Source organism: Ruditapes philippinarum, unplaced genomic scaffold (assembly GCF_026571515.1).
Source record: "Ruditapes philippinarum isolate M1 unplaced genomic scaffold, ASM2657151v2 ctg5124_1_1_1_1, whole genome shotgun sequence".
NCBI classification, from domain to species: domain Eukaryota; kingdom Metazoa; phylum Mollusca; class Bivalvia; order Venerida; family Veneridae; genus Ruditapes; species Ruditapes philippinarum.
In genome coordinates this window covers 31358-57511 of record NW_026863217.1, presented here as the reverse complement: position 1 = coordinate 57511, position 26154 = coordinate 31358, and the positions used below count along the sequence as shown (strand labels likewise).

Genomic DNA, 26154 nt, shown 5'->3' with positions numbered 1-26154 from the left:
ATTATCTTTTGTATATCTTCTTGTTTTAGGTGCCCCAGGTGATCTTTGTATAAAATTCAAATTTTATGTTTTTAGGCTTTGGACCTCAGTAGAGTTCCTTTAAAGTCGAAAGTAACATAACAAACAAAGAAATAATGTGCTCTAGAAATATTTATATTGTGTGTGACTTTGTTATAATATTGTTATTTGCAGGTTTTGTCAGCCTATCTGGACTACATGACAAGGGTTGGGGTTTTACTAGGTGGTGAGGAGAACAACACCAGGGAACAGATGCTTGATGTGATTGAGTTTGAAACACAACTGGCTAACGTAAGTGTTTCAGATATTGTAGCTTAGAATAATGTAATAATGATATGAGCCGTGTCACGACAAAACCAACATAATGGGTTTGCATCCGCGCAGTCTGATCAGGATCCATGCTGTTCGCTTACAGACCCTATAACAAGTAAAGAAACTGATAGCGAACAGCATGGATCCTGATCAGACTGCGCGGATGCGCAGGCTGGTCTGGATCCATGCTGGTCGCAAACCCATTATGTTGGTTTTGTCATGACACGGCTCATATGGTGTTTCTATATGACCTAGAATTAACCAATAGCTACTGTGTATGGTAATTGATTTGCCACAATGTGGAATCAGCCCGTAACAACTCGCCACATAACGACTCGCCCCACTTTAGTGATGATTCAAAGGTGCTATAGTGGCATTGATCTGACCTAAAATATATTTAACCTTGTAGTCCATGCACTATAATATCAATATATAAAAAAAATAAAAAATCCCAAAAAATCAGATTTTTTGTTATATTGCTACAATATATTTTAGTTCAAATCAATGGGACTAGGGACTTTGCTTAATTAACTTATGATAATGTTTTATTTACAAGCTATTGTTAGTTACGCATGAAGAAAACATACCAATTTAATTATTATATGCATGCTCTTAATAACAAGTCGCATTTGGATTTGGTCCATAAAGCAACAACATTATTGCTTTATTTTCTATGTTAGAAAATATAGAAGCGTGCAAAACAACAGTTTATGATTCATGGTGTCAAATAATGAGTGTATATTGATATTAAAATCCAGGGACTTTATGAGATTTTGTCCTAAAAATATCAAATTTAAATTTCAAAGTATAATTTGGATTCCATTCCGTAAGCAATGGGAATTTTCTATTCAGTTAAAATTTAATTATAAATTTCATATGTTGGCCTTATGCCAATAATATAAAAATGATTTTTAATGATATGTTTTATTTCGGCACCAAAAGATGTTACGTTATTGATTTGACCTCATGTCTGTTACTGTTATTAGTTATTATTGTGATAGAATTAACAAGTTAGCTAGAAAAAAAATTATGTCAATAAATTTTGAAGATATAAGTTAAATTTTGTTGAACAGGTTCATGTTTGCCATATTTATATATTTTATATTTAAAACTTTACCCAGCAAACACAAGACGTCATACTGACGTCAGATTTATGTCAGGTTCTGACGTCGGATGACGGTCGGAAAAACGGTTGGATTTGAAAGTTTTTTTGACGTAATAATCTGACGTCAGGTAGACGTCAGAATCTAACCATTATTTAACCTTTTTCTGACCATTATCTAACCATTTTCCGACCTCAATCTGACCATTTTCCGACCTCAATCTGACCATTTTCCGACCTAAATCTAACCAGTTTCTAACCATTTTCCGACCTCAATCTGACCATTTTCCGACCTAAATATTAACCCTTTTCTGCCCTAAATCTGATCATTTTCTGACCTTCATCTTATCATTCCCCTAATCCTTTTTGTTTCACCACGTCATAAATATTTTCTGGCTAATCCTGATTTGATCTAATTAAATGTAACTCATTCTATTAAGTAACTTTCCCTCAAATGAAATGTATAACAGAAAACTAAAAGGCAAAAATATGTTTCATGCTTTTTTAATTTAAGATAAAAGTTGCAATTTTAAGCTGATACATACAATTTTAGTAAATTCTGCAAGGTTAAATAATTTTCATAAATTAAACAAAATAAAACATAAAATAAGTTAATTACAAAACAAAAAGTATTACAAAAACAATGACATAAATGAAACTAAGAAAACATGTACAAATATTAAAGAACAAAACAATGTATGCACATTTCTATCAAAGTTTGCCTTATCAAATAAAACAATGAAAATATTATAATTTTAAGAAAAGTTAAAAGATTCTGATAATAATGTTTCAAGCAATTTATGACAGATTTTCAGTACTTTAACTATATTTCTACAGCATTTCTAAAACATTTAGTGCCATTTTGCATATTTTGACCTCCTTTGATAATTGTCAGTAATGTATAAATTGCTGCCTTTTAGTTACTTCACAAAGTTATACTTTTAGACATCCATGAGAATTAGCACGAATTTTGAGGTGTGATGCTTTAAGATATGACCTTCTTTCAGCACCCCTCGTCTGTCCGGATGATATGTAGCGTTTGTGTGACATCATTTTCACTGAAAAAAAAAAAATAATGAAACATGTAAAATTAACAAGCAAAAATGTTTTTATGGTTATCTTAACTTAATGAACAATTTTGCCAATTTTTTATAAGAGAGCTTTAACAAAAATTAAAAGTAAACATAAATACTGAACATTTAAAAAGCCGCTTTTAAACTCCAGTTTAGTATGGATTAATTAAATAAAGTATGTAATAGAATTTACAAAAATCTTACTTTCATGTGTTTCTTTTTACATATTCACGTGTTTCCGTCCCTCCGACCTTTGAGAGCATGTCCAACACTTTAACTACCTGAAAAGAAAATTATATTCTAACTTATGTATATATTCTACTTTTGAAATAGAACAGTTACGCAAGTCTTAAATATTTCATAGTTTTAAATCAAAGATTTAATGCCGAAATGTCTGGAACCAAAACGTCTTGCGTTATTTGAGACCGGAACGTTTTGGGTTATTTGGGACCGAAACGTCTTGGTCCGAAATGCTCGAAATCGTACAAATTCATTCTCAATTCTCAGATTTTAACTGACAAAAACATCACAGTTTAAGAAAAATATGAAAACTAAGCATTCTCTTTGGTAGTACTGAAAGGCATATTATAAACTCTTCACAAGCAGAGTTAAAACATGTCAATTTTAAAAAGGTTTATTATTAGACATTATCGCGAATTTGTGTGACATTTTACTTCAGCTGTTCAAATAATGATAATTAAATTTAAGAGTGCTTGCAATCATGCAATTATTTATCAAATACAAAGTAGAAATAAATCTAAATAAATTGAACTGACCTTTTTGTTCAAGAAAATCTATAATATTCACTTATCAATGCATCCCGATTCCTGACCGACAGCCAAAACGTAACGCCTACGAATTTGAATTTCCATCCACGTGTCTTTAGATTCGAATTTAATAAAGGTTAATTATGTTTTCTTTCCCTTTTCTGTCACTATGATTAAATGTTAAAGCACTATTAAAATCTCGTAATTTTGATACATATAATGTACCACAAATGATAATATTACAACGTTAAATGATTGGAACTTGTAAACAGATCTGTGGCTATAAATAGATTTCATAACAATAACACATGTAACTTGCGTATATACAGCGCCACCTTTATGTTTTATTAGGTTGCAGCGCCGCGATCTTGGTCTGTATTTATATAAGAACACTTCATTTGTAATCCAAATAACATTTGAAAAAAAGTTTAAATGATTAAAACAGCGAATAAGGATTACTTTTTGTTAGCTCACCTGTCACAAAGTGACAGGGTGAGCTTTTGTGATCGCTTTTCGTCCGGCGTCCGTCCGTCGTCCGTCCGTCGTCCGTCCATCGTCCGTCGTCCGTCCGTAAACTTTTACTTTAAATGACATCTCCTCATAAACCACTAAGCCAATTTCATCCAAACTTCACAGGAATGTTCCTTTGGTGGTCACCTTTAAAAATTGTTCAAAGAATTTAATTCCATGCAGAACTCTGGTTGCCATGGCAACCAAAAGAAAAAACTTAAAATATCTTCTTTTAAAGAACCATAAGAGCTAGAGCTTAGATATTTGGCATGAAACATCTTCTAGTGAGTGTCTACCAAGTTTGTTCAAATAAAAGCCCTGGGGTCAAAATTGGCCCCGCCCCGGGGGGGTCATTGATTTTCCCTATATGCATATAGTAAAAACTTAAAAAATCTTCTTTTAAAGAACCCAAAGAGCTAGAGCTAAGATATTTAGCATGAAACATGTTCTAATAGGTGTCTACCAAGTTTGTTCAAATAAAAGCCCTGGGGTCAAAATTGGCCCCGCCCAGGGGGTCATTGATTTTCCCTATATGCATATAGTAAAACTTAAAAATCTTCTTTTAAAGAACCCAAAGAGCTAGAGCTAAGATATTTAGCATGAAACATGTTCTAATGGGTGTCTACCAAGTTTGTTCAAATAAAAGCCCTGGGGTCAAAATTGGCCCCGCCCCAGGGGGTCATTGATTTTCCCTATATGCATATAGTAAAAACTTAAAAAATTCTCTTTTAAAGAACTCAAAGAGCTATGGCTAAGATATTGAGCATTAAACATGTTCTAATAGGTGTCTACCAAGTTTGTTCAAATAAAAGCCCTGGGGTCAAAATTGGCCCCGCCCCAGGGGGTCATTGATTTTCCCTATATGCATATAGTAAAAACTTAAAAAATCTTCTTTTAAAGAACCAAAAGAGTTAGAGCTAAGATATTTAGCATGAAACATGTTCTAATAAGTGTCTACCAAGTTTGTTCAAATAAAAGCCTGGGGTCAAAATTGGCCCCGCCCGGGGGTTCATTGATTTTCCCTATATGCATATAGTAAAAACTTAAAAAATCTTCTTTTAAAGAACTCAAAGAGCTATGGCTAAGATATTTAGCATCAAACATGTTTCTAATAGGTGTCTAGCAAGTTTGTTCAAATAAAAGCCCTGGGTCAAAATTGGCACCGCCCCGGGGGTCATTGATTTTCCTTATATGTGTATATAGCAAAAACTTAAAATCTTCTTTGAAAAAACCCAAATAGCTAGAGTTTAGATATTAAGCATGAAACATCTTCTAGTAAGTGTCTACAAAGTTTGTTCAAATAAAAGCCCTGGGGTCAAAACTGGCCCGGCCCCAGGGGTGTCATTGTTTTTAACTATATGCATATAGTAAAAACTTAAAAAAAATCTTCTTTTAAAAAGCCCAATGAGCTAGAGCTTAGATGTTTAGCATGAAACATCTTCTTATGGGTGTCTACCAAGTTTGTGCAAATAAAAGCCCTTAGGTTAAATTGGCCCTGCAACGTTGGGGGGGGGGGGGGGGGGCCTATATACAGGTGAGCGACCTCAGGGCCATCATGGCCCTCTTGTTATTTTTTTTACCTACCGTCAGGACACCGACCATAACCTGACGTTAGTACGACGTCAAAAAGTAACGTCTATTAGACATCGGTATTTTAACGTCATGTGTTTGCTGGGTATAGACAATTCCTAACATTTCTGATTTTTGTACTGTATCAATAATTCCCTGTTTCTGGTTTTATGAAGATTTTTAATACAATGTACAATGAAAATCATAAGGCAGGGTTTAACTGTACAAATTTCATTTATCATTCCAACATTACTTTTGAAAGTAATGTATTTTTTTAGTTTATACAGTGATTTAATTATGTATTACATATGAAAGTAACTGCGGGAAAATATCATTCATGAATAATGGCAAGTTGGAAAATATCGTTCATAATTAATGCCAAGCATGCATTGTGTCTACGACATTTTAAAACATGTTTGGTTAAAGTTTTTGTACATAATTATGAAGCTTTGTTGATTCATTCAATGTTTTATATAGATCACAGTTCCGAGTGAGGAGAGAAGGGATGAAGAGCAGTTGTATCATAAAATGACACTTGGTGATGTACAAAAACTAGCCCCATTTGTAAGTAACTTTACTTGGTGATGTACAAAAACTAGCCCCATTTGTAAGTAACTTTACTTGGTGATGTTCAAAAACTAGCCCCATTTGTAAGTAACTTTACTTGGTGATGTACAAAAACTAGCCCCATTTGTAAGTAACTTTACTTGGTGATGTACAAAAACTAGCCCCATTTGTAAGTAACTTTACTTGGTGATGTACAAAAACTAGCCCCATTTGTAAGTAACTTTACTTGGTGATGTACAAAAACTAGCCCCATTTGTAAGTAACTTTACTTGGTGATGTACAAAAACTAGCCCATTTGTAAGTAACTTTACTTGGTGATGTACAAAAACTAGCCCCATTTGTAAGTAACTTTACTTGGTGATGTACAAAAACTAGCCCCATTTGTAAGTAACTTTACTTGGTGATGTACAAAAACTAGCCCCCATTTGTAAGTAACTTTACTTGGTGATGTACAAAAACTAGCCCCATTTGTAAGTAACTTTACTTGGTGTTGTACAAAAACTAGCCCCATTTGTAAGTAACTTTACTTGGTGATGTACAAAAACTAGCCCCATTTGTAAGTAACTTTACTTGGTGATGTACAAAAACTAGCCCCATTTGTAAGTAACTTTACTTGGTGATGTACAAAAACTAGCCCCATTTGTAAGTAACTTTACTTGGTGATGTACAAAAACTAGCCCCATTTGTAAGTAACTTTACTTGGTGATGTTCAAAAACTAGCCCCATTTGTAAGTAACTTTACTTGGTGATGTACAAAAACTAGCCCCATTTGTAAGTAACTTTACTTGGTGATGTACAAAAACTAGCCCCATTTGTAAGTAACTTTACTTGGTGATGTACAAAACTAGCCCCATTTGTAAGTAACTTTACTTGGTGATGTACAAAAACTAGCCCCATTTGTAAGTAACTTTACTTGGTGATGTACAAAAACTAGCCCCATTTGTAAGTAACTTTACTTGGTGATGTACAAAAACTAGCCCCATTTGTAAGTAACTTTACTTGGTGATGTACAAAAACTAGCCCCATTTGTAAGTAACTTTACTTGGTGATGTACAAAAACTAGCCCCATTTGTAAGTAACTTTACTTGGTGATGTACAAAAACTAGCCCCATTTGTAAGTAACTTTACTTGGTGATGTACAAAAACTAGCCCCATTTGTAAGTAACTTTACTTCAGGTGATGTACAAAAACTAGCCCCATTTGTTAGTAACTTTATAGCTCTTTATTGATTATAATCTCCATTGACCAATTGCTTATCTCCCTTGACCATATGCATATCTTCCTTTACAGATTTCAACTTTTATATTGCTTATCTCCCTTGATCATTTTCAACTTCTGTATTGCTTATCTCCCTTTACAATTTTCAACTTTTATATTGCTTATCTCCCTTGACCATTTTCAACTTTTGTATAGCTTATCTCCCATGACTAATTGCTTATCTCTCTTGTATATTCTTAACTTCTGTATTGCTTATCTCCCTTTACTTTTTCAACATTATATCGCTTATCTCTTTTTAGTCCCCTACCGGTTTACCGGAGGGGACTTTAGGTTTACCCTCCGTCCGTCTGTCTGTCCGTCCGTCAGTCCGTCCGTCCGCACTTACAGGAGAGTAATTATGTGGCTAGAGGGACAATAGGTTCTCTTTGATGTCATTCATTCCGTAATGCTTTTATGTGGCTATTTTTCTTTTGCGTGGCTAAAAGAACAATAGAGAGAACAATAGAGTAGCCACATAATTACTGTCCTGTGAGAACGTCCGTCTGTCCGTCCGTCAGTCCGTCCGTCCACAAAACTGGATCCCGCGATTACGCAAAAAGTACTGAAAATATTTTAGTGAAACTTGATATATGGATAGATGGCAGTATGGAGATTATGCACGTCTTTTTCTTTTCTTCCTATGTTGAAAATTCTGGTTGCTATGGCAACAAATAGACTGAAAATATGGCAAATTTTACACATAACCTGGATCCCGTGATAACGCAAAAAGTACTGAAAATATTTTTATGAAACTTGATATATGGATAGATGGCAGTATGGAGATTATGCACGTCTTTTTCTTTTCTTCCTATGTTGAAAATTCTGGTTGCTATGGCAACAAATAGACTGAAAATATGGCAAATTTTACACATAACCTGGATCCAGTGATAATGCAAAAAGTACTGAAAATATTTTTATGAAACTTGACATATGGGTAGATGGCAGTATGGAAATTATGCACATCCTTTTCTTATCTTCCTATGTTGAAAATTCTGGTTGCTATGGCAACAAATAGACTGAATTTCAAGATTTCTGATTCTAGTTTTTAAGTTTTTTCACTATAAATACTTTATTTCTTAAGGTATTTTCTTCAAACTTTAAATATAAGTTGCTTGTCATCAACCACATCATATGTGACAAGGTTTACAACTCTAGCACAAAATTTATCAGAATTACCTCCCTTGAACATAAAATTTTTATGAAAAAAACATTGTTTTTTTTTAATAACTTCTTTTTCTGAATGTATCTACTTCAAACTTCATATAAATGTTTCTTATTATCACTCAACATTTGTGAGTGTTCAATACTGCCAGAAGTATGCCCCTTTTGAACTTAGACTTTTTTTTGAGAAATTGGTAATTTTTACTCCAACTTCTTCAATCATGATAGGATTTTAAAAATGTTATATTTTGATAACAGGGAATAATATTATTGTTTAAAAAATAACTTTGGAGTGTCCTTCAGTCCGTCTGTCTGTCTGTACAAAAAAATGTTTCCTGTGATCACTTTTAAAGAACTTTTTCAACAAATTTATTTAAATAGGAACATAAGTGAATGGCCAATGGCCCTTCAGAATGTTGCTTGGGCTCTTACCGGTAGGGGACTTATGGATTGCTTGCAATACTATGATAATTGCTTGTTAATAATAATCTTTCAAAATTTGTTGTCCTCAAACCACTTCACTGGCCGCCACTCTTTGCTGTGGTTTTAAATCTGGCAATGGGTTTTTGATTCTTGCATGTGATGAAGCTACAGCTAGCTTATGAAATTTCAGTGTTTCTACTCGGGTGCCCTTTTGTGCCTACAATAATACACAGAGGGGTAATTGAGGTCTGTTTCCACCTGTAAAGCTGGGATGTTGCCATTATGACCTCTACTGTGTTGGTGTGATGCAAAACCCAACCAAAACTTTAAAAATAACTTCATTGTTATATGAAATATAAAGACACCGAAAGAAATTTAAAAGTCTAAATAAGAGTCAGATTTTCATTATGATCCTTATATTATGAACATTTAATACAACAAATTTATATCTCTGTATAAACAATTGATTTTGTAAAGAAGAATTATGCAAATGTAATCTATGAAATTGCCATGAAAATGATTGCCCTGGAGATGGCAGGCATAGAAATGAGATATTTGTATAGAATTACAAATGTGTATATAATTGCCATGCATTTGGCTTGTGGAATCTTGACCTTTTATTACAGATGTTTGCTATGCAATTTGATAGAAATGATGTCAATTTTTGTATAATAATGATAGCTTGTTTATTGCTGATATCACATTGTTCATTGTTAGTTGATATTCCAAGAGGATACATTATTAGGAAAATGTAGACCTTCAAATTTTAAAGGAGCTCCACTGAGGTCCAAAAGCTTAAAAAAAAAAATCTTGAAAGTTTTACATAGATCAACTGGGACTTTATACATGAATTCTATGAAAATGGATAATGAATGAAATAATCATACTTGAAATTAATTTTGAATTAAAACAATTTTTCCCAATTTGAGTTGAAAACTTTGAACCCTGGATTTAGTTTTGCACAAGAAAAAAGATTATTCTGGAGAAACGCAGTGAGCTAGAACATAAACTGAAATTTTGCACACAAGTTACTGGTATAGGCCTACATCAAATGGTACAAAACAAAAACAAACAAAAAATATTTTTAGACCTGTCATGTCAAAAAACTTCAGTGGAGTGCCTTTAATGAAATTGTTTCCCTTTGTGAGATTTCTGACATGAATCTTGTTTTAATGCATTAAACACTGAGAATAGTCAAAAACTCACTGTCACTTATTTAGCCTTTTACCTATTGAATTTCTTAAAATTGACTTTTCATTCATGCCTTAAATAATGCATGAAGGAGCACCTGAGATCTTCATCCATGAGTAAAGCTGGAAAGTTGCCATATGACATATAATGTGTCGGTGTGATGTAAAACCCAACCAAAAACAAAATAAAAATGGACTTGTCAAGCAACCAGATTTGGAACCACTCTATATTTAACTTTGTGGGTATCAAGATGAAAATATTAAAATTAGTCAGACAACAGTTAAAGAGCCTCAGGTCATGATTGTCCAGGCAGGCCTAGTAGCTCTATTATAGGTGACAAAGGTTAGTAAACTTAACTTCCGGTTCTAGCTAGATAATAATCAAGAATCTATGTAACAAGACAGTGCAGAAATTTTGATCTATTTTCAGGTGAATTGGATTCAACTTTTAAACAGTATATTGTCCATAGCAAATGTGACAGTGAGCCCGGCAGAGGAGGTTGTCGTTTATATGCCTCGTTACCTACAGAATCTCACCGAACTTCTGCAGCAGACGCTCCAAGAGGAAAATGGGGCAAGGTCAGATAAAATGTTTTTAGAAAATTGAAGGATTTTACTTTTTTTGCAATAAAATTGAAATATAGATTTACAAATTTATTCGAAACTTTCCACATGAACATTTAAGAAACCTTGATTACTCAATTTGATATTGCTATTAAGAGATTTTAATATACTTGCAATTGTAGATTGTGTTCTTGTTTTGTTAACTTTTTCTCAATTTAAAGCTGCAGGCCTGCCGATGAGCCAAAATATTTCAAGAAAATCAAACTTTATAAAAAAAAAAGTGACTAATGCAGTAATTGCTTTTTTTGTATATTTGACCTTTTTTTTGTAATTTTACGTGGATTATAGATGCTGTTTGCAATGAGTAAATTTTTCCTTTATGCACTTCACAACATTTTACTGTTAAATAAATTTTCAAAACTTTCATCAAAAATGAATCTGGGGTCTTTGAAATACCTAATTCGTTTTAAATTATTCATTTAAAATTTTTGAGCATATTCAATTTGATGAAGCTGATGCTTGGCTTTTCATTGTATTGCTTTTATTAAGCTAAAGAAGAATGTTTCAAATGTTTTATAATTCAGGACGCTACAGAACTACATGATGTGGCATGTGGTGAAGGCAATGACCCCTTACCTAACCAATGACTTCACAGATGCTAGAAATATACTTACAGAGGCTATTTCAGGTATGGGATAGTTGTAATTATTGACTACTATCTAAATATAAGATCATCTGTTGGACAATTGTTTTATTTGGTACAGTTCACATAACTTGATGTTGTTGATTTGAATCATGCCAGTGGCATAGAATTCTCTCCAGTTAGCTTACTGGGCTGTGTGTCATTGAAAGTCTTAGTCTGAAATGAGTCTTAAGACCAAAACTGGGACAATTTTGCATTTCAAAGAAAATGTCTTAAGTTATGACTCCTATTTCATGACTTTTTATACGCCCGTTTGAAAAACGGGACGTATTATGGGAACGCCCCTGGCGGGCGGGCGGCGTCCAATTTTGTCCTGAGCATATCTCCTTCATGTATGGTGGGATTTTAATGAAACTTCATATAAATGTTCACCACTATGAGGAGCAGTGTCGCGCACATGAACCAGGTCTCTAGGTCAAAGGTCAAGGTCACACTTAGAGCTCATTGAAAAATGCTTGTCCGGAGCAAAACTTCCACATGTATAGAGGGATTTCAATATTACTTGGCACAAATGTTCACCATTGTGAGGCGGAGTGTCGCGTGCAAGATTCAGGTCCTTGCGGCCAAGGTCAAGGTCACACATAGAGGTCAAAGTTCAGATAAAAATATGAAGATGTGTATATGGACCATTTAGTCATCTTTTATTGAGGGATTGTAACACAAATGGTCATTATCAAGACTATGGCTGTGATATATATAATTTAGGTCAATATATACAAGGTCAAGGTCACTAAAGATGATGAAATATCCAGATTTTGTAAATAGAATTTAATCAAAGGGAGACAACAAAGTTATTACTTTGTTCATAAATGACTTACACAATTACTCCCCTTGATCTATTTTTACTTTCAATTCTAAAAATAGAATTTAATCAAAGGGCATGAAATTATCCTCTTTCTTGGACTCGAGTATGTTCTAAAGAATGTAACATTTATTTACACATGTTTCATTCATTGGTCAAGATTTTTAACTGTGATAACTATGGTGTTCTGTAGACTTGGTATTTGTTCATAAAGATCATACAGTAATTACCTTATCAAATGTAAATACTTTCTCATAGAAATTTAATTATATTTTAATTTTCAAGTAAATATCAGTTCAGCTCATTCAAAGATTTAGAATTGTAATGAAATGTATTTCCCTAGAATAAAATCTTAAATCAGAATTTTTTAGTTATTAAATTACATGTACTTTTTATACGCCCGTTTAAAAAAAGATAAAAATATGAAGATGTGTATAGGGACGATTTAATCATCATTTATTGAGGGATTGTAACACAAATGGTCATTATAATGACTACGGATGTGACACATGTACTTTAGGTCAATATATGCAAGGTCAAGGTCACTAAAGATGGTGAAATATCCAGATTTTGTCTGGAGCATATCTCCTACATGTATGGAAGAATTTTTATAATACTTTATGGAAATGTTCACCACCATGATATGTATTGCTCCATGCATGATCCAGGTCAAAGGTCAAGGTCACACTTAGAGCTCATTGAAAAACGCTTGTCCGGAGCAAAACTTCTACATTCATAGGGGGTTTTCAATATAACTTGGCACAAATGTTCACCATTGTGAGGTTGAGTGTCGCATGCAAAATTCAGATCCCTGCGACCAAAGTCAAGTTACACATAGAGGTCAAAGTTCAGATAAAAATTTGAAGATGGTTATAGGGACCATTTAGTCATCATTTATTGATGGATTGTAGCACAAATGGTAACTATCATGACTACAGTGTTTACACATTTAATTTAGGTTAATATTTGCAAGGTCAAGGTCACTGGAGATGATTAAATATCCAGATGTTGTCCGGAGCATATTTTCTACATGCATGGAGGAATTTTAATGTTACTTTTATAGAATTGTTCACCACCATGAGACGTAGTGCCTGCACATAAACCAAGTCTCTAGGTCAAAGGTGAAGGTCACAGTTAGAGCTCATAGAAAAACACTTGTCTGGAGCAAAACTTCTACATGCATAGAGGGATTTCAATATAATTTGGCACAAATGTTCATCATTGTGAGGCTGAGTGCCGTGCATAAAATTCAGGTCCCTGCGACCAAGGTCAAGGTCACACATTCTGTGCATATCTTCCCTATTGATTTGTTTTAAGGTTCATTTAACAACACAGTGCCCAAGAATAAAAACTTGCTTGCTAGATAACACTTATCCATAATGCCCCCATCTCCATCTAAAGCTTTTTCGTAAACGGGCGTATTTTGTGACTATGGCACCCTTGTTAACTTTTAAAAAGCAATACAGATGAGTAATAGCACATTGCGAAAAAATGGGTCTGTTATTGTATTTCTTACCTTATTCTCAGAATTACCAATTTAATTATAGTCTACAGTCTTTGGCTGATTCAGGTAAAATGTTTATTGAAATGGCCTTAAGTTAGTCCTAAAGTTGGTTTAATGTCCTAGGACTTAGGGTACACTTAAGACTTTCGATGAAATGCAGCCCTGAACAGTTAGGGGGTTTATATTCAGATGCCCACTTTCATCTAATAAAAGTATGAGTATTCAGCCCATGTTCACAAAGAAAGGATAAGGAGCGTACAGTTTCATTTTCATTGCTATTTTCATGACACTTCTATTTGTGATAATAAGAGCAGTTACAGAACAACATTGCATGTTAACAGGTACTACAGGTGGGGAGGAGTTTTTACTTTCAATTCTAAAAATAGAATTTAATCAAAGGGCATGAAATAATCCTCTTTCTTGGACTTGAGTATGTTCTAAAGAATGTAACATTTATTTACACATGTTTCATTCATTGGTCAAGATTTTTAACTGTGATAACTATGGTGTTCTGTAGACTTGGTATTTGTTCATAAAGATCATACAGTAATTACCTTATCAAATGTAAATACTTTCTCATAGAAATTTAATTATATTTTAATTTTCAAGTAAATATCAGTTCAGCTCATTCAAAGATTAAGAATTGTAATGAAATGTATTTCCCTAGAATAAAATCTTAAATCAGAATTTTTTAGTTATTAAATTACATGTACTTTTTATACGCCCGTTTAAAAAAAGATAAAAATATGAAGATGTGTTTAGGGACAATTTAATCATCATTTATTGAGGGATTGTAACACAAATGGTCATTATAATGACTACGGATGTGACACATGTACTTTAGGTCAATATATGCAAGGTCAAGGTCACTAAAGATGGTGAAATATCCAGATTTTGTCTGGAGCATATCTCCTACATGTATGGAAGAATTTTTATAATACTTTATGGAAATGTTCACCACCATGATATGTATTGCTCCATGCATGATCCAGGTCTCCAGGTCAAAGGTCAAGGTCACACTTAGAGCTCATTGAAAAACGCTTGTCCGGAGCAAAACTTCTACATTCATAGGGGGTTTTCAATATAACTTGGCACAAATGTTCACCATTGTGAGGTTGAGTGTCGCATGCAAAATTCAGATCCCTGCGACCAAGTCAAGGTTACACATAGAGGTCAAAGTTCAGATAAAAATTTGAAGATGGTTATAGGGACCATTTAGTCATCATTTATTGATGGATTGTAGCACAAATGGTAACTATCATGACTACAGGTGTTACACATTTAATTTAGGTTTATATTTGCAAGGTCAAGGTCACTGGAGATGATTAAATATCCAGATGTTGTCCGGAGCATATTTTCTACATGCATGGAGGAATTTTAATGTTACTTTTATAGAATTGTTCACTACCATGAGACGTAGTGCCCTGCACATAAACCAAGTCTCTAGGTCAAAGGTGAAGGTCACAGTTAGAGCTCATAGAAAAACACTTGTCTGGAGCAAAACTTCTACATGCATAGAGGGATTTCAATATAATTTGGCACAAATGTTCATCATTGTGAGGCTGAGTGCCGTGCATAAAATTCAGGTCCCTGCGACCAAGGTCAAGGTCACACATTCTGTGCATATCTTCCCTATTGATTTGTTTTAAGGTTCATTTAACAACACAGTGCCAAGAATAAAAACTTGCTTGCTAGATAACACTTATCCATAATGCCCCCATCTCCATCTAAAGCTTTTTCGTAAACGGGCGTATTTTGTGACTATGGCACCCTTGTTAACTTTTAAAAAGCAATACAGATGAGTAATAGCACATTGCGAAAAAATGGGTCTGTTATTGTATTTCTTACCTTATTCTCAGAATTACCAATTTAATTATAGTCTACAGTCTTTGGCTGATTCAGGTAAAATGTTTATTGAAATGGCCTTAAGTTAGTCCTAAAGTTGGTTTAATGTCCTAGGACTTAGGGTACACTTAAGACTTTCGATGAAATGCAGCCCTGAACAGTTAGGGGGTTTATATTCAGATGCCCACTTTCATCTAATAAAAGTATGAGTATTCAGCCCATGTTCACAAAGAAAGGATAAGGAGCGTACAGTTTCATTTTCATTGCTATTTTCATGACACTTCTATTTGTGATAATAAGAGCAGTTACAGAACAACATTGCATGTTAACAGGTACTACAGGTGGGGAGGAGTTATGGAGACATTGTATTACAGACACAGATCAAGTGCTCGGATTTGCCCTCGGTTCCTTGTTCGTACAAGAGGTATTTAAAGGCAACAGTAAGCAAAAGGTATGATGTACTGCGAGTAATAGCAGAACTGTTTCCACTTCAGCCGTCAGTCTTGTGGAAAGTGATTGTTTTTGAAAATGAATATTGTACTTTTCTTGAAAGCCGTTTTAATAGGGCTATTGCTGCTACACTTTTTGCTCAAACTTGGCTGGTCTTTAACGTGTTCAAAAAAGATATTATTGATTTAAATCAGCAGTGGGTTGTAACTTTATATTTATACTGTAATAATAATAGGATATTGTTGTATAAAGAATAATTTACCGATTTATGATCATGCATAATTTGATAGGTTTATTTTCTTATTTGAAACAATATTGATAAAGAAAAAAAAGGAAGAAAGAAAGAATGTAAGAGATAGAAAGAAAGAAGGAAATGGTAATATCTATTGTGTGCTGCAGTTCAGGTTGGAATAACTGTTTGGAGGGTACCCACCCATTTGGCAGTTACCAGTCTTGCAGACCCTAGAGATATATAATCCCATCTGAACCACTTACGAATGTCAGATCTTTTTTCTTGCATATTCTACCATACTTTAAATGGTTTACCTCAATAAATTAATTATTCATGGTGATTTCAATTGTTACTATTTTCGTATAACAACTTCATTCAGGACAGCCAAATGATCTTAGGAAAGCATTCTAAAATGCACTAAATAAACGTCATTTTGCAGCACTTGGACTCATAACTGGCACCCTTCATACCAGATAAAATTTTCAGCATAACCAAAAACTAACAAAAACACCAGTCTGATATCCTTGGGAAAGATATTTCGATCCAAACCGTAACATATGACAAATATTATTAATCAGTTGTTTTACTCCTGTAATTCAGGCGGAAGATATGATCGAAGAAGTAAAGACGGCATTCAAGAATAATTTGCCAAGTTTAAGATGGATGGATGATGAAACTAGAAAAGCTGCAGTAGATAAGGTATGTGGCAATTTAAATGCTGAATAGATCGTTATGCAATTCTGTTGTGTTAAGATTTTATAATGAACAACCAATTAAGGTTTATTTTGAACATATTAAATCATTGTAGTTTGATTGTGAGCAAACATTGAAGCTAATTTAACTATTTTTAGCTCGACTTATTGAAGAAAAGAGAGAGAGCTATTGTACTCACCAAGGCATTGGCGTCACATTTTGGTTAAGTTTTTGAGTATATAAGTTGGTATGTCCGGTATGTCCAAAACTATATAAAACTTCACACAATAATTGTTGAGAGCAAAAAAGAAGCTCACTGTCCAAGGCCCATAACTTTAACATGTATTTTGACAGAAATATGAACCTTTTCAAACTTAGAAAATAATTCTATATTATCTATGCACTTGTTTTACTATCAAGCACTGAGAATAGATGATCATGCTGTCCTACTGACAGCTCTTGTTTAGTTCATTACCTGGAGTCTTTATGGTCATGCCCTGAGTAGGGCTCTAACCCACGCTCCCTGAGCTTAGGGGCAGACACCTTAACCACTAACCCATGGCTCACTTTTATCAATTTATACATTTAAAGCAGATAATGATTGTATTTGTATCCTTTAGATTGAATATCAGTACTTAACATCGAGCAAGGTGGCCAAAATTGCATAATGACCTAGATCTTGCCTTAATGGCCCTGGAATACCCTAGATTTTGTTACTATATATAGTAGCATAGGTATTAATTAATTATTTATTTATTTTAGGCTAACTCAGTAATAGACATGATTGGATTTCCGGAATACATCCTGAATAAAACAAGATTAAACAAAGAATATAAAAATGTATGTATTTTTCTCATTGACCTAATTAATACATCTAATGACAAATAGAAATCTTCTGCAAATTCCACTTTGTATATTTGCTGGGAATTGACAAATGATTAAGAAACATATCACTGTTTAATATGTACCATACTTCTGTAAAGACTGAGGCAATTTAGGCAGTGAATATGGTTTTTTCATTACTAAAGACTTCATATATCATTAAAATTTATTTTTATTTTGTCAATACTTTACAAGATGTTTTTTTTTATAATTATCAAAATGTTAATTCTGATTTTTCATTATTCATCATTTAAGCATCACAGTCGAGGGAAAGAGCTTTTTTTATAATGAACCTTTTATATAATGAACTGTTTTTATGATGAACTTTTCCCTGCAGTTGAAGATCAATGCATCAGAATATTTCCAGAACAACATTAGAAATTTGTATTTTGAACTTCAAAAGAATGCTGCTATGCTTAGAAAGCCTCCAGAGCCCTATGTGTAAGTTTTAAGTTTCTGAATATTCGTTAAAGATTAGTTTGATTTTTCTCTCCCAGCCCTTGCTGAAGTTAAAGGGAGAGCATTTTAAGAATGGATACTGTATATTCACAGGTTTTCTGGTTTTATTGTAACAGTTGAGCACCATTTGAGAAGAGCTGTCATCAAAAGAAACAATATTGATGTATGGTTTTGCCAACCTAAAGATAGATAAAGCTGCAGGCCCAGACCTTGTTCGGCCGGTTGTCCTCAAAGAACTGAGGAATGAAATCACAGATATCATCACAATTCTATTCCAAAAATCTTTATCTTCTGGTACAATTCCCTCTGACTGGACCAAAGCCTATGTTTGCCCTATTTACAAGCATGATCTAGATCAATACAAACAGGCAGTGGTTAAGATACAGTATTAGTTGACTTGTTGTGTTTTTACTTTAAATCTTTCTTTCACCCTTACTAATAAAAATATTTTAACAATGACTAGAAGTTTTCAATGTCTCTCACCGTCCTGATCATGTTCATTTTCAGGTTTTTACTTTCTCTCACACCTTTTACTAACACACCCGACGCGCACAATTTCCTGCCTATAACACTCGCGAGAGGGGTTGGCAGTACTCAGAGATAGATAGATAATGTTTTCAAATTGGTGTTAAAAAAAAGCAACCAAACAAAAATCAGTTTGAAACATGGCAAATAAACAACAGAATATGAAATAAAGAAAATAGATATAGAATTTGCTTGTGTTTTACTTTTATCGTTATCTTTTATATCTATTTGTATTTTCAGCTGGGACATGACTCCGCCTACAGTTAATGCATATTACACGCCCACCAAAAATGAAATTGTTTTTCCTGCTGGAATCTTACAGGCACCATTTTACAGTCAAGACTGGCCTAAGTAAGTGGAGTAATTTTTCTGTAACATTACTAGACATTTTAAAGAATACATGCTTTTCACATAGCAATTATTACCTCCCCAGGCTACCATTCTCATAATTTTGATCCTCTTCATGAAAACTGATAAAAAATCTTTTAAATATTGGTACTATAATTAAATTTTTCTTCTTATGTTTTTAAAAGAATTTGACCATTCACCAAAATCAGCTGTTTATGTCAATAACATTATATGGAATATTGACCCCCTCCAAAATGGCTGCCACTTTTTGGCAAGGGAGGTAAATATTAAAATAGTAAAAGTCAGGAACTACCGGTATCTATATATACACTACTTTCATTAAAAAATATATATATATATATTTCCGGGCATAATTGATGTGATTTATTTCAGTGACAGAATAGAACACTTTATCACGCTAAATGTCTAACATGAACTTGTCCCCATCTTTCAATCTGGACAAACCCATTCATTCTATTAAGGGAAATTTTTAAAATATGTGACAATAGCTAACAGTGCAAACCATGATCAGACGGCCTTCATGGTCAATTATTATGCATCAAAACTCCAAATTAGTGTTAAATATCGGATCAACATTGCTGAGATGGATATTGTTTCTTAATTAAAAACAAAGCCATTATTTAATCCAGTAATGAAATAGACTCTATCCCCACCAAACCAAGTTCTGAAAGAATAAATTATGTTTTATCTAGTAACTTCAGGTCCTAATTTTTCTTAAATGTCAACATAAGTACATAAAATATTTATGAAGGATCACAATGCAATAATTTTATGTAACAAGTTTGGTGTTTGGTTACATCCCCAGATATATTTTGACATAAACATACACTAAAAATTGTTAATGGGTGGAAAAAAAAATGGAATATATCTTGAATATAATATATAATTTTTAAACTTGTATTGTTTACAGAGGGTCGGTCATATACAAGTCCCTTGAAATATTTTATGACTACAAATTTAAGAAAGAATTTTTTTCTACAAAGATGGAATTCATTATCCAACTTTACTAATTACTTAATTGGCCAACCAGGAAAATTGTTGCTATTGTCAGTGTTTAAAAATCACATATAGCTATTTCCTTTTTTTATCGTGAATTACACAAACATGTTCAATAAGTTTATTTTATTTTGTTCCTTGGCACAGTTCAAGTATAATTGTAACCGCTGGGTTTTGCACCACCCCTTTATATTGACATGATTTCCACTTTATTAAACAAGAATTGTTTCCATGAAATACCTACTGGAGGTTGTTCTGGAATGTTTTCAGTCTATACAATCTATTTCTCTGCTTCATATGATTGTCTTTTCTCTTGTATGTGATTTCTACTAATATATATACTATTTAAATGACTAGATCTCTAAACTTTGGTGCTATGGGAGTGGTAATGGGTCATGAATTAACACATGGCTTTGATGATCAAGGTATATAGGTCATGTGACCAGCATGTGAGTGTCATGTGACTGGCATGTATGGGTCATGTGACTGGCATGTGATGATCATGTGACCTCTTGCTGTTGTTTTATTGTTGTGATTGTCAGTCTTGTCATGTGGCATGTACCTAAAGGGCATGTGATTTCTATATATTTGTAATTTCTATTAGGATTTTAATGCCCTCTACTTGAAAGGGAAGCATATGAGCTGCGTCATGACAAAACCAACATAGTGCGTTTGCGACCAGCATGGATCCAGACCAGCCTGCGCATCCGCGCAGTCTGATCAGGATTCATGCTGTTCGTCTACAAACCCTATTACAAGTAGAGAAACTGAAAGCAACCAGCATGGATCCTGATCACACTGCGCAGATCCATGCTGGTCGCAAACACACTATGTTGGTTTTGTCATGACACGGCTCATATAGTTTTTCTCCTTATCCCTCCTTTTTGCTAACATGCTGTCCTGTTGTTCCTCCATAGACTGACAAAACAGTGGAATGTTGGGGCATCTGTGTGCTAAAGACACATTTCTAGTTGTTTTAGCTGCCATGAGATCCCTTGCATGAAATTAGTCTGTTTGCAGTAATTGTTTTTAATGTGTTGAGTACTGTATAGACAAATTACCTGCTTGTGTTTTATAGCCATGTGATATTTTGGTTTTTGTAAAATTTTGATGTTTTGTAAAATGATTTGTTACTTGCATGTGATAGTCATGTGACTGGCATGTGACCAGTCTTTATGAGTAAGTGACCTGCATTCTATATTTGACTAGTATTTATATTTCTTGTATGTGATAGTCATGTGACTGGCATGTGATCTGCATGAGATATTTGACTAATTTATTTTTTATGTGATGGTCATGTGACTGTACATTGTTATGCTCTGTAGAATAATTCTTGTTACCAGTCATAACATAAAGTGTCTGTTATAATGATATATCCCCTGTGTCATTGGTCAGTTGGGCATAATTGGAATTGCTTTTATGTCAGATTGGAAATATCTTTTGTTTTAGTTATATGACTGTTGTTGATTTATTTTTAGCTTGACTTTTAGAAGAATACGGAAAGCTATAATGTACTCCCCCAGGCATCAAACTTTCTTTAAATTTTTGCTTGCATGTTGGTATCTCCACAACTACTGAAGGGAATGGGTTGAAACCAGACTCACACACTTGTTATCTAGCATGATTGACAAAGGTCTCATAACTATGAGTTCTCTGTTTACAGAGTTATACCCCCTTACCAATTTCCCACTGTCAGGCACTGAGAATATTCGAGCTCGTCGTCTTATGTCTTATGGACAGCTCTTGTTGTCCCCCGCCTTTTCCAAAATAAAAGGTGGATATAGTAATAGGCTCCGTCCGTCTGTCCGTCCATCCGTCCGTCCGTACAAACCAGAGCTACATTATGGGGTTTGGTCTATTGTTCTCATAACAATAGATGTCTTTGATGTCATTCATTCCGTTTCTCTTGTGGGGTTATTTTCTGCATTGTGGGGTTAAAAAGAACAAAAGAAATAACAAAAGAAAACCCCATAATGTAGCTCTGGTAAGAATGTCCGTCCGTCCGTCACACTTTCGTGTCCGGTCCATAACTTTGTCATTTATCAAAGGAATCTGAAATAACTTGGCACAAATATTTGTTATAATAAGACGATGTGTCATGCGCAATAACCAGACCCCTATCTCAAGGGTCAAGGTCGCACTTGCTCATTCAAGGTCAACATTGTCTATTTGATGGTATATGACGTGTCGGGTCCATAACTTTCTTATCTTTGAAGGGATTTTGTAAATACTTGCCACAATTGTTCACAATAATGAGACAATGTTTCATGCGCAATAACCGGTCACCTACCTTCAAGGTCAAGGTCACACGCAGAGGTCTAAGATTTACATAGTCTTTTACAGGGTACATTTTGTGTCCAGTCCATAACTTTTTCATAGATCAAAGTATTTTGTAAATACTTGCCACAAATAGTCGCTATAATAATACAATGTGTCATGCACAACACCTGCATCCCTACCTTCTAGTTCAAGGTCACACTTAGAGGTCAAAAGTTAACATAGTCCATTTTAGGGTATATTTTGTGTCTGATCTAGAACTTCTTCAGGATTTTGAAATAACTAGGCACAAATTGTCACAATAATAACAATATGTCAGGTACAAATCCTGCACCTGTACCTCCAAGGTCAAGGTCACACTTAGAGGTCAAAGGTTAACAGAGTCTGCTATATGGTTTATTTTGTGTCCCATCTATAACTTCATAAATCAAGGGATTTTGAAAATACTTGGCACAATAGTCACAATGATAAGATGATATGTCATGCGTAACACATGTGTCCCTACCTTCAAGGTCAAGGTCACACGCAGAGGTCTAAGATTTACATAGTCTGTTATAGGGTATATTTTGTGTCCAGTCCATAATCTGGGATTTTAAAAATACTTTGCACAAATAATCACAATAATAAGATGATATGTCAGGCGCAAAACATGGGTCCCTACCTCCAAGGTCACACTTAGAGGTCAAAGATTGACATAGTCTGTTATAGGGTATATTTTGTGTCCAATCTATAACTTCAACATAGTTCAAGGGTTTTTGAAAATAATTGGCGCAAATTTTAATATTAATAAGACGATATGTCATGCACAACACCTGCACCCCTACCTCCAAGGTCACACTAAGAGGTCAAAGGTTAACATGATAGAATTTTAAATTCTAATTAATTTCTTAAATAAATTTATTGTTGCATTTGCAGATCTAGCATTGATCATAATTTTGGACTGAAAGTCCTGAAATCCATACCTCAATCTTTTGAAATAGCACAATTTTTTTGCTTCATATAAAACTTCCCCGAGGCGGGGGACGTTAGTAACTCTAGTACAAATTCTTGTTGTTTTAGGACAAGATTAAATTTGGCATGATTTATCTTTAATGTACCTATAGGAATTATAGATACAATGTAGGTTTGACTATACATGCTTTAGCAACAATTGTGGTTAAGTGTTTTATAGCTGTGTTCTGTAGATTTCATTTTTATATCTTTTCCTTTCTTATTTTGAATTCAGCATTAGCATACATAGTACAACACAACAATAATGCAATAGATTTAATGTTGAAAACAGTACCACTATCAATTGACTAAAATTGATGTGCAAGTTAAGAATGTTTTATGCTTAATCTTCTGTCATAGGGCCATGAGGTTCAGCCAGTAACTTGTATGCAAAATGTCTAATCATAATAATTGCCGACTCCAATTTCTCCAGAATAATGACTTTTATTGTGCAAACTGAAAAGCTTTTTAACATTTTTAAATGAAATTGGGATAAGAATTGCAAAGTGATTTAAGAGTTGCAAAAAAAGAATTGCAAAGAAAAAAAATCAATCTTGTTAATTTAAACTTTCTTCTAAATATTTTATACAACGTAATTTTAAGTGCAACAGTTGATCTTTATATAAGTATTGACCTTTTCGAAAACCTAGCTAAACACCGTTTTCTGGTATGTTACGGATTTAGCTCTGGGGAATTACACCAAATGAAGTACATAACACAGTTACGTGATATTTCTATTTTTCTATCATTATTTTACCCTTTAAGGTGGAAAAAATTGATGTTTTTGAAAATTATTAAATAAATAAATAAAGTTATTTTCTGCGTAAACTTGTGTATTTTTACTTTATTTTTTGTATGGAATTATTCAGACAATGATATTTAATTATTTTCTTATAAAGAAATAACTGTTTTATTTCAATTTGATTTAAAAAAAGGCTGAAAACATCGAGTTCGCTATTACACTCCATTAGGTGAATTCCCCAGAGCTATTTACAGAAAGTACCGGAAAACGGGGTTTAGCTAGGTTTTCGAATTCGTGAATTTTAAAGTTTAGGATATTAGACTTTTGGACCTCAATTGAAGTCCCTAAATTGTTTTTTAACAATGAGTAGTAAATTAAAAACAATGAAACAATTATTAATACATGTATACATGTATAGTTACATGCTGAGGTGCAAAAACTTATAATTTCAGTGTTTTATAACTTGAAATATTATGAGCTTGCTTTGTTATTTCAGGGGAGATAATCTTGAATCAATCATCCATATTTTATGTGTTTGACAGGTCGTGAATATGATAAGTTTGGTAATCTCCGTCCATGGTGGAACAACGCCTCTGTCGAAAGATTTGAAGAGCGGACTAAATGTATGGTGGACCAGTATGCTAGCTATCAACTGAACGGTGAAAAAGTATGAGTTTTTCTTTGCAAGTTTTTCTTTTTCGCAAGTTTAATGTTAGTTAATTTAGTTTTTTCATCACTATCTGGTACATGTTTTAAAAACTTTTATACTTTTTGTTTTCTTAAATCATATGAACAGGACTTGAAGGTAAGCATTTTTGAACATTGTTAAATTTAAACATTGTGAAAATTTCGTTCTGTCTTTTATAACTACCATAGTTATACCCCCGCACAACAAAGTTGTAAGGGGGGTATACTGGAATCAGCTTGTCCGTCCAGCCGTCCGTCCGGCTGTCAGTCGGTTTTTTCTTGTCCGCCCAATAACTTAAGATTCCTTTGACCCTTAGTCTTCATATTTGGCATGGAGGTTAGTCATGATTAGTAGATGACCCCTATTGATTTTGAGGTCACCAGGTCAAAGGTCAAGGTCACAGGGGCCTTGACTTCAAAAAGCTTGTCCGCCCAATAACTTAAGATTCCTTTGACCTACAGTCGTCATATTTGGCATGGAGGTTAGTCATGATTAGTAGATGACCCCTATTGATTTTGAGGTCACCAGGTCAAAGTCAAGGTCACAGGGGCCTTGACTTCAAAAAGCTTGTCCGCCCAATAACTTAAGATTCCTTTGACCCACAGTCTTCATATTTGGCATGGAGGTTAGTCATGATCAGTAGATGACCCCTATTGACTTTGAGGTCACCAGGTCAAAGGTCAAGGTCACAGGGGCCTTGACTTCAAAAAGCTTGTCCGCCCTATAACTTAAGATTCCTTTGACCATAGTCTTCATATTTGGCATGGAGGTTAGTCATGATTAGTAGATGACCCCTATTGATTTTGAGGTCACCAGGTCAAAGGTCAAGGTCACAGGGGCCTTGACTCCAAAAAGCTTGTCCGCCCAATAACTTAAGATTCCTTTGACCCACAGTCTTCATATTTGGAATGGAGGTTAGTCATGATTAGTAGATGACCCCTATTGATTTTGAGGTCACCAGGTCAAAGGTCAAGGTCACAGGGGCCTTGACTTCAAAAAGCTTGTCCGCCCAATAACTTAAGATTCCTTTGACCCACAGTCTTCATATTTGGAATGGAGGTTAGTCATGATTAGTAGATGACCCCTATTGATTTTGAGGTCACCAGGTCAAAGGTCAAGGTCACAGGGACTTTGACTTCAAAAAGTTTGTCTGCCCAATAACTTTAGATTCCTTTGACCCACAGTCTTCATATTTGGCATGGATGTTGATCATGATTAGTAGATGACCCCTTTTGATTTTGAGGTCACTGGGTCAAAGGTCAAGGTCATAGGGACTTTGACTTCAAAAAGTTTGTCCACCCATTAACTTAAGATTCCTTTGACCCACAGTCTTCATATTTGGCATGGATGTTGATCATGACTATAAGGTGACCCCTATTGATTTTGAGGTCACTGGGTCAAAAGTCAAGGTCACAGGGACCTTGACAAAAAATGCTTTTCTTCTCAATTGTTAAAGAATGTCCTGTCCGCAATGTATTGATTTT

The 26154-nt window shown here is 34.1% G+C and overlaps 1 protein-coding gene and 1 long non-coding RNA gene across 5 annotated transcripts in view; one reads left to right on the top strand and one right to left on the bottom strand.

Annotated features, from left to right (window-relative positions):
• Positions 1–26154, top strand: part of LOC132721506 (endothelin-converting enzyme homolog) — an 84550-nt gene that overhangs the window by 53666 nt on the left and 4730 nt on the right. For all 4 annotated transcript variants that reach the window (XM_060705826.1, XM_060705824.1, XM_060705825.1 and 1 more), the window contains 11 exons: positions 193–309; positions 5829–5915; positions 10380–10528; positions 11098–11201; positions 15700–15818; positions 16650–16748; positions 17505–17582; positions 17962–18065; positions 18849–18959; positions 20331–20398; positions 24525–24649. In XM_060705826.1, the coding sequence (XP_060561809.1) occupies positions 193–309; positions 5829–5915; positions 10380–10528; positions 11098–11201; positions 15700–15818; positions 16650–16748; positions 17505–17582; positions 17962–18065; positions 18849–18959; positions 20331–20398; positions 24525–24649 (1161 nt within the window). The remainder of the gene's footprint in view (positions 1–192; positions 310–5828; positions 5916–10379; positions 10529–11097; positions 11202–15699; positions 15819–16649; positions 16749–17504; positions 17583–17961; positions 18066–18848; positions 18960–20330; positions 20399–24524; positions 24650–26154) is intronic.
• Positions 1899–3414, bottom strand: LOC132721508 (uncharacterized). Its single transcript, XR_009624470.1, has 3 exons — positions 3282–3414; positions 2710–2786; positions 1899–2490 (listed from the first exon to the last, which is right to left on the bottom strand). It is a non-coding gene; the product is annotated as an uncharacterized LOC132721508 (long non-coding RNA).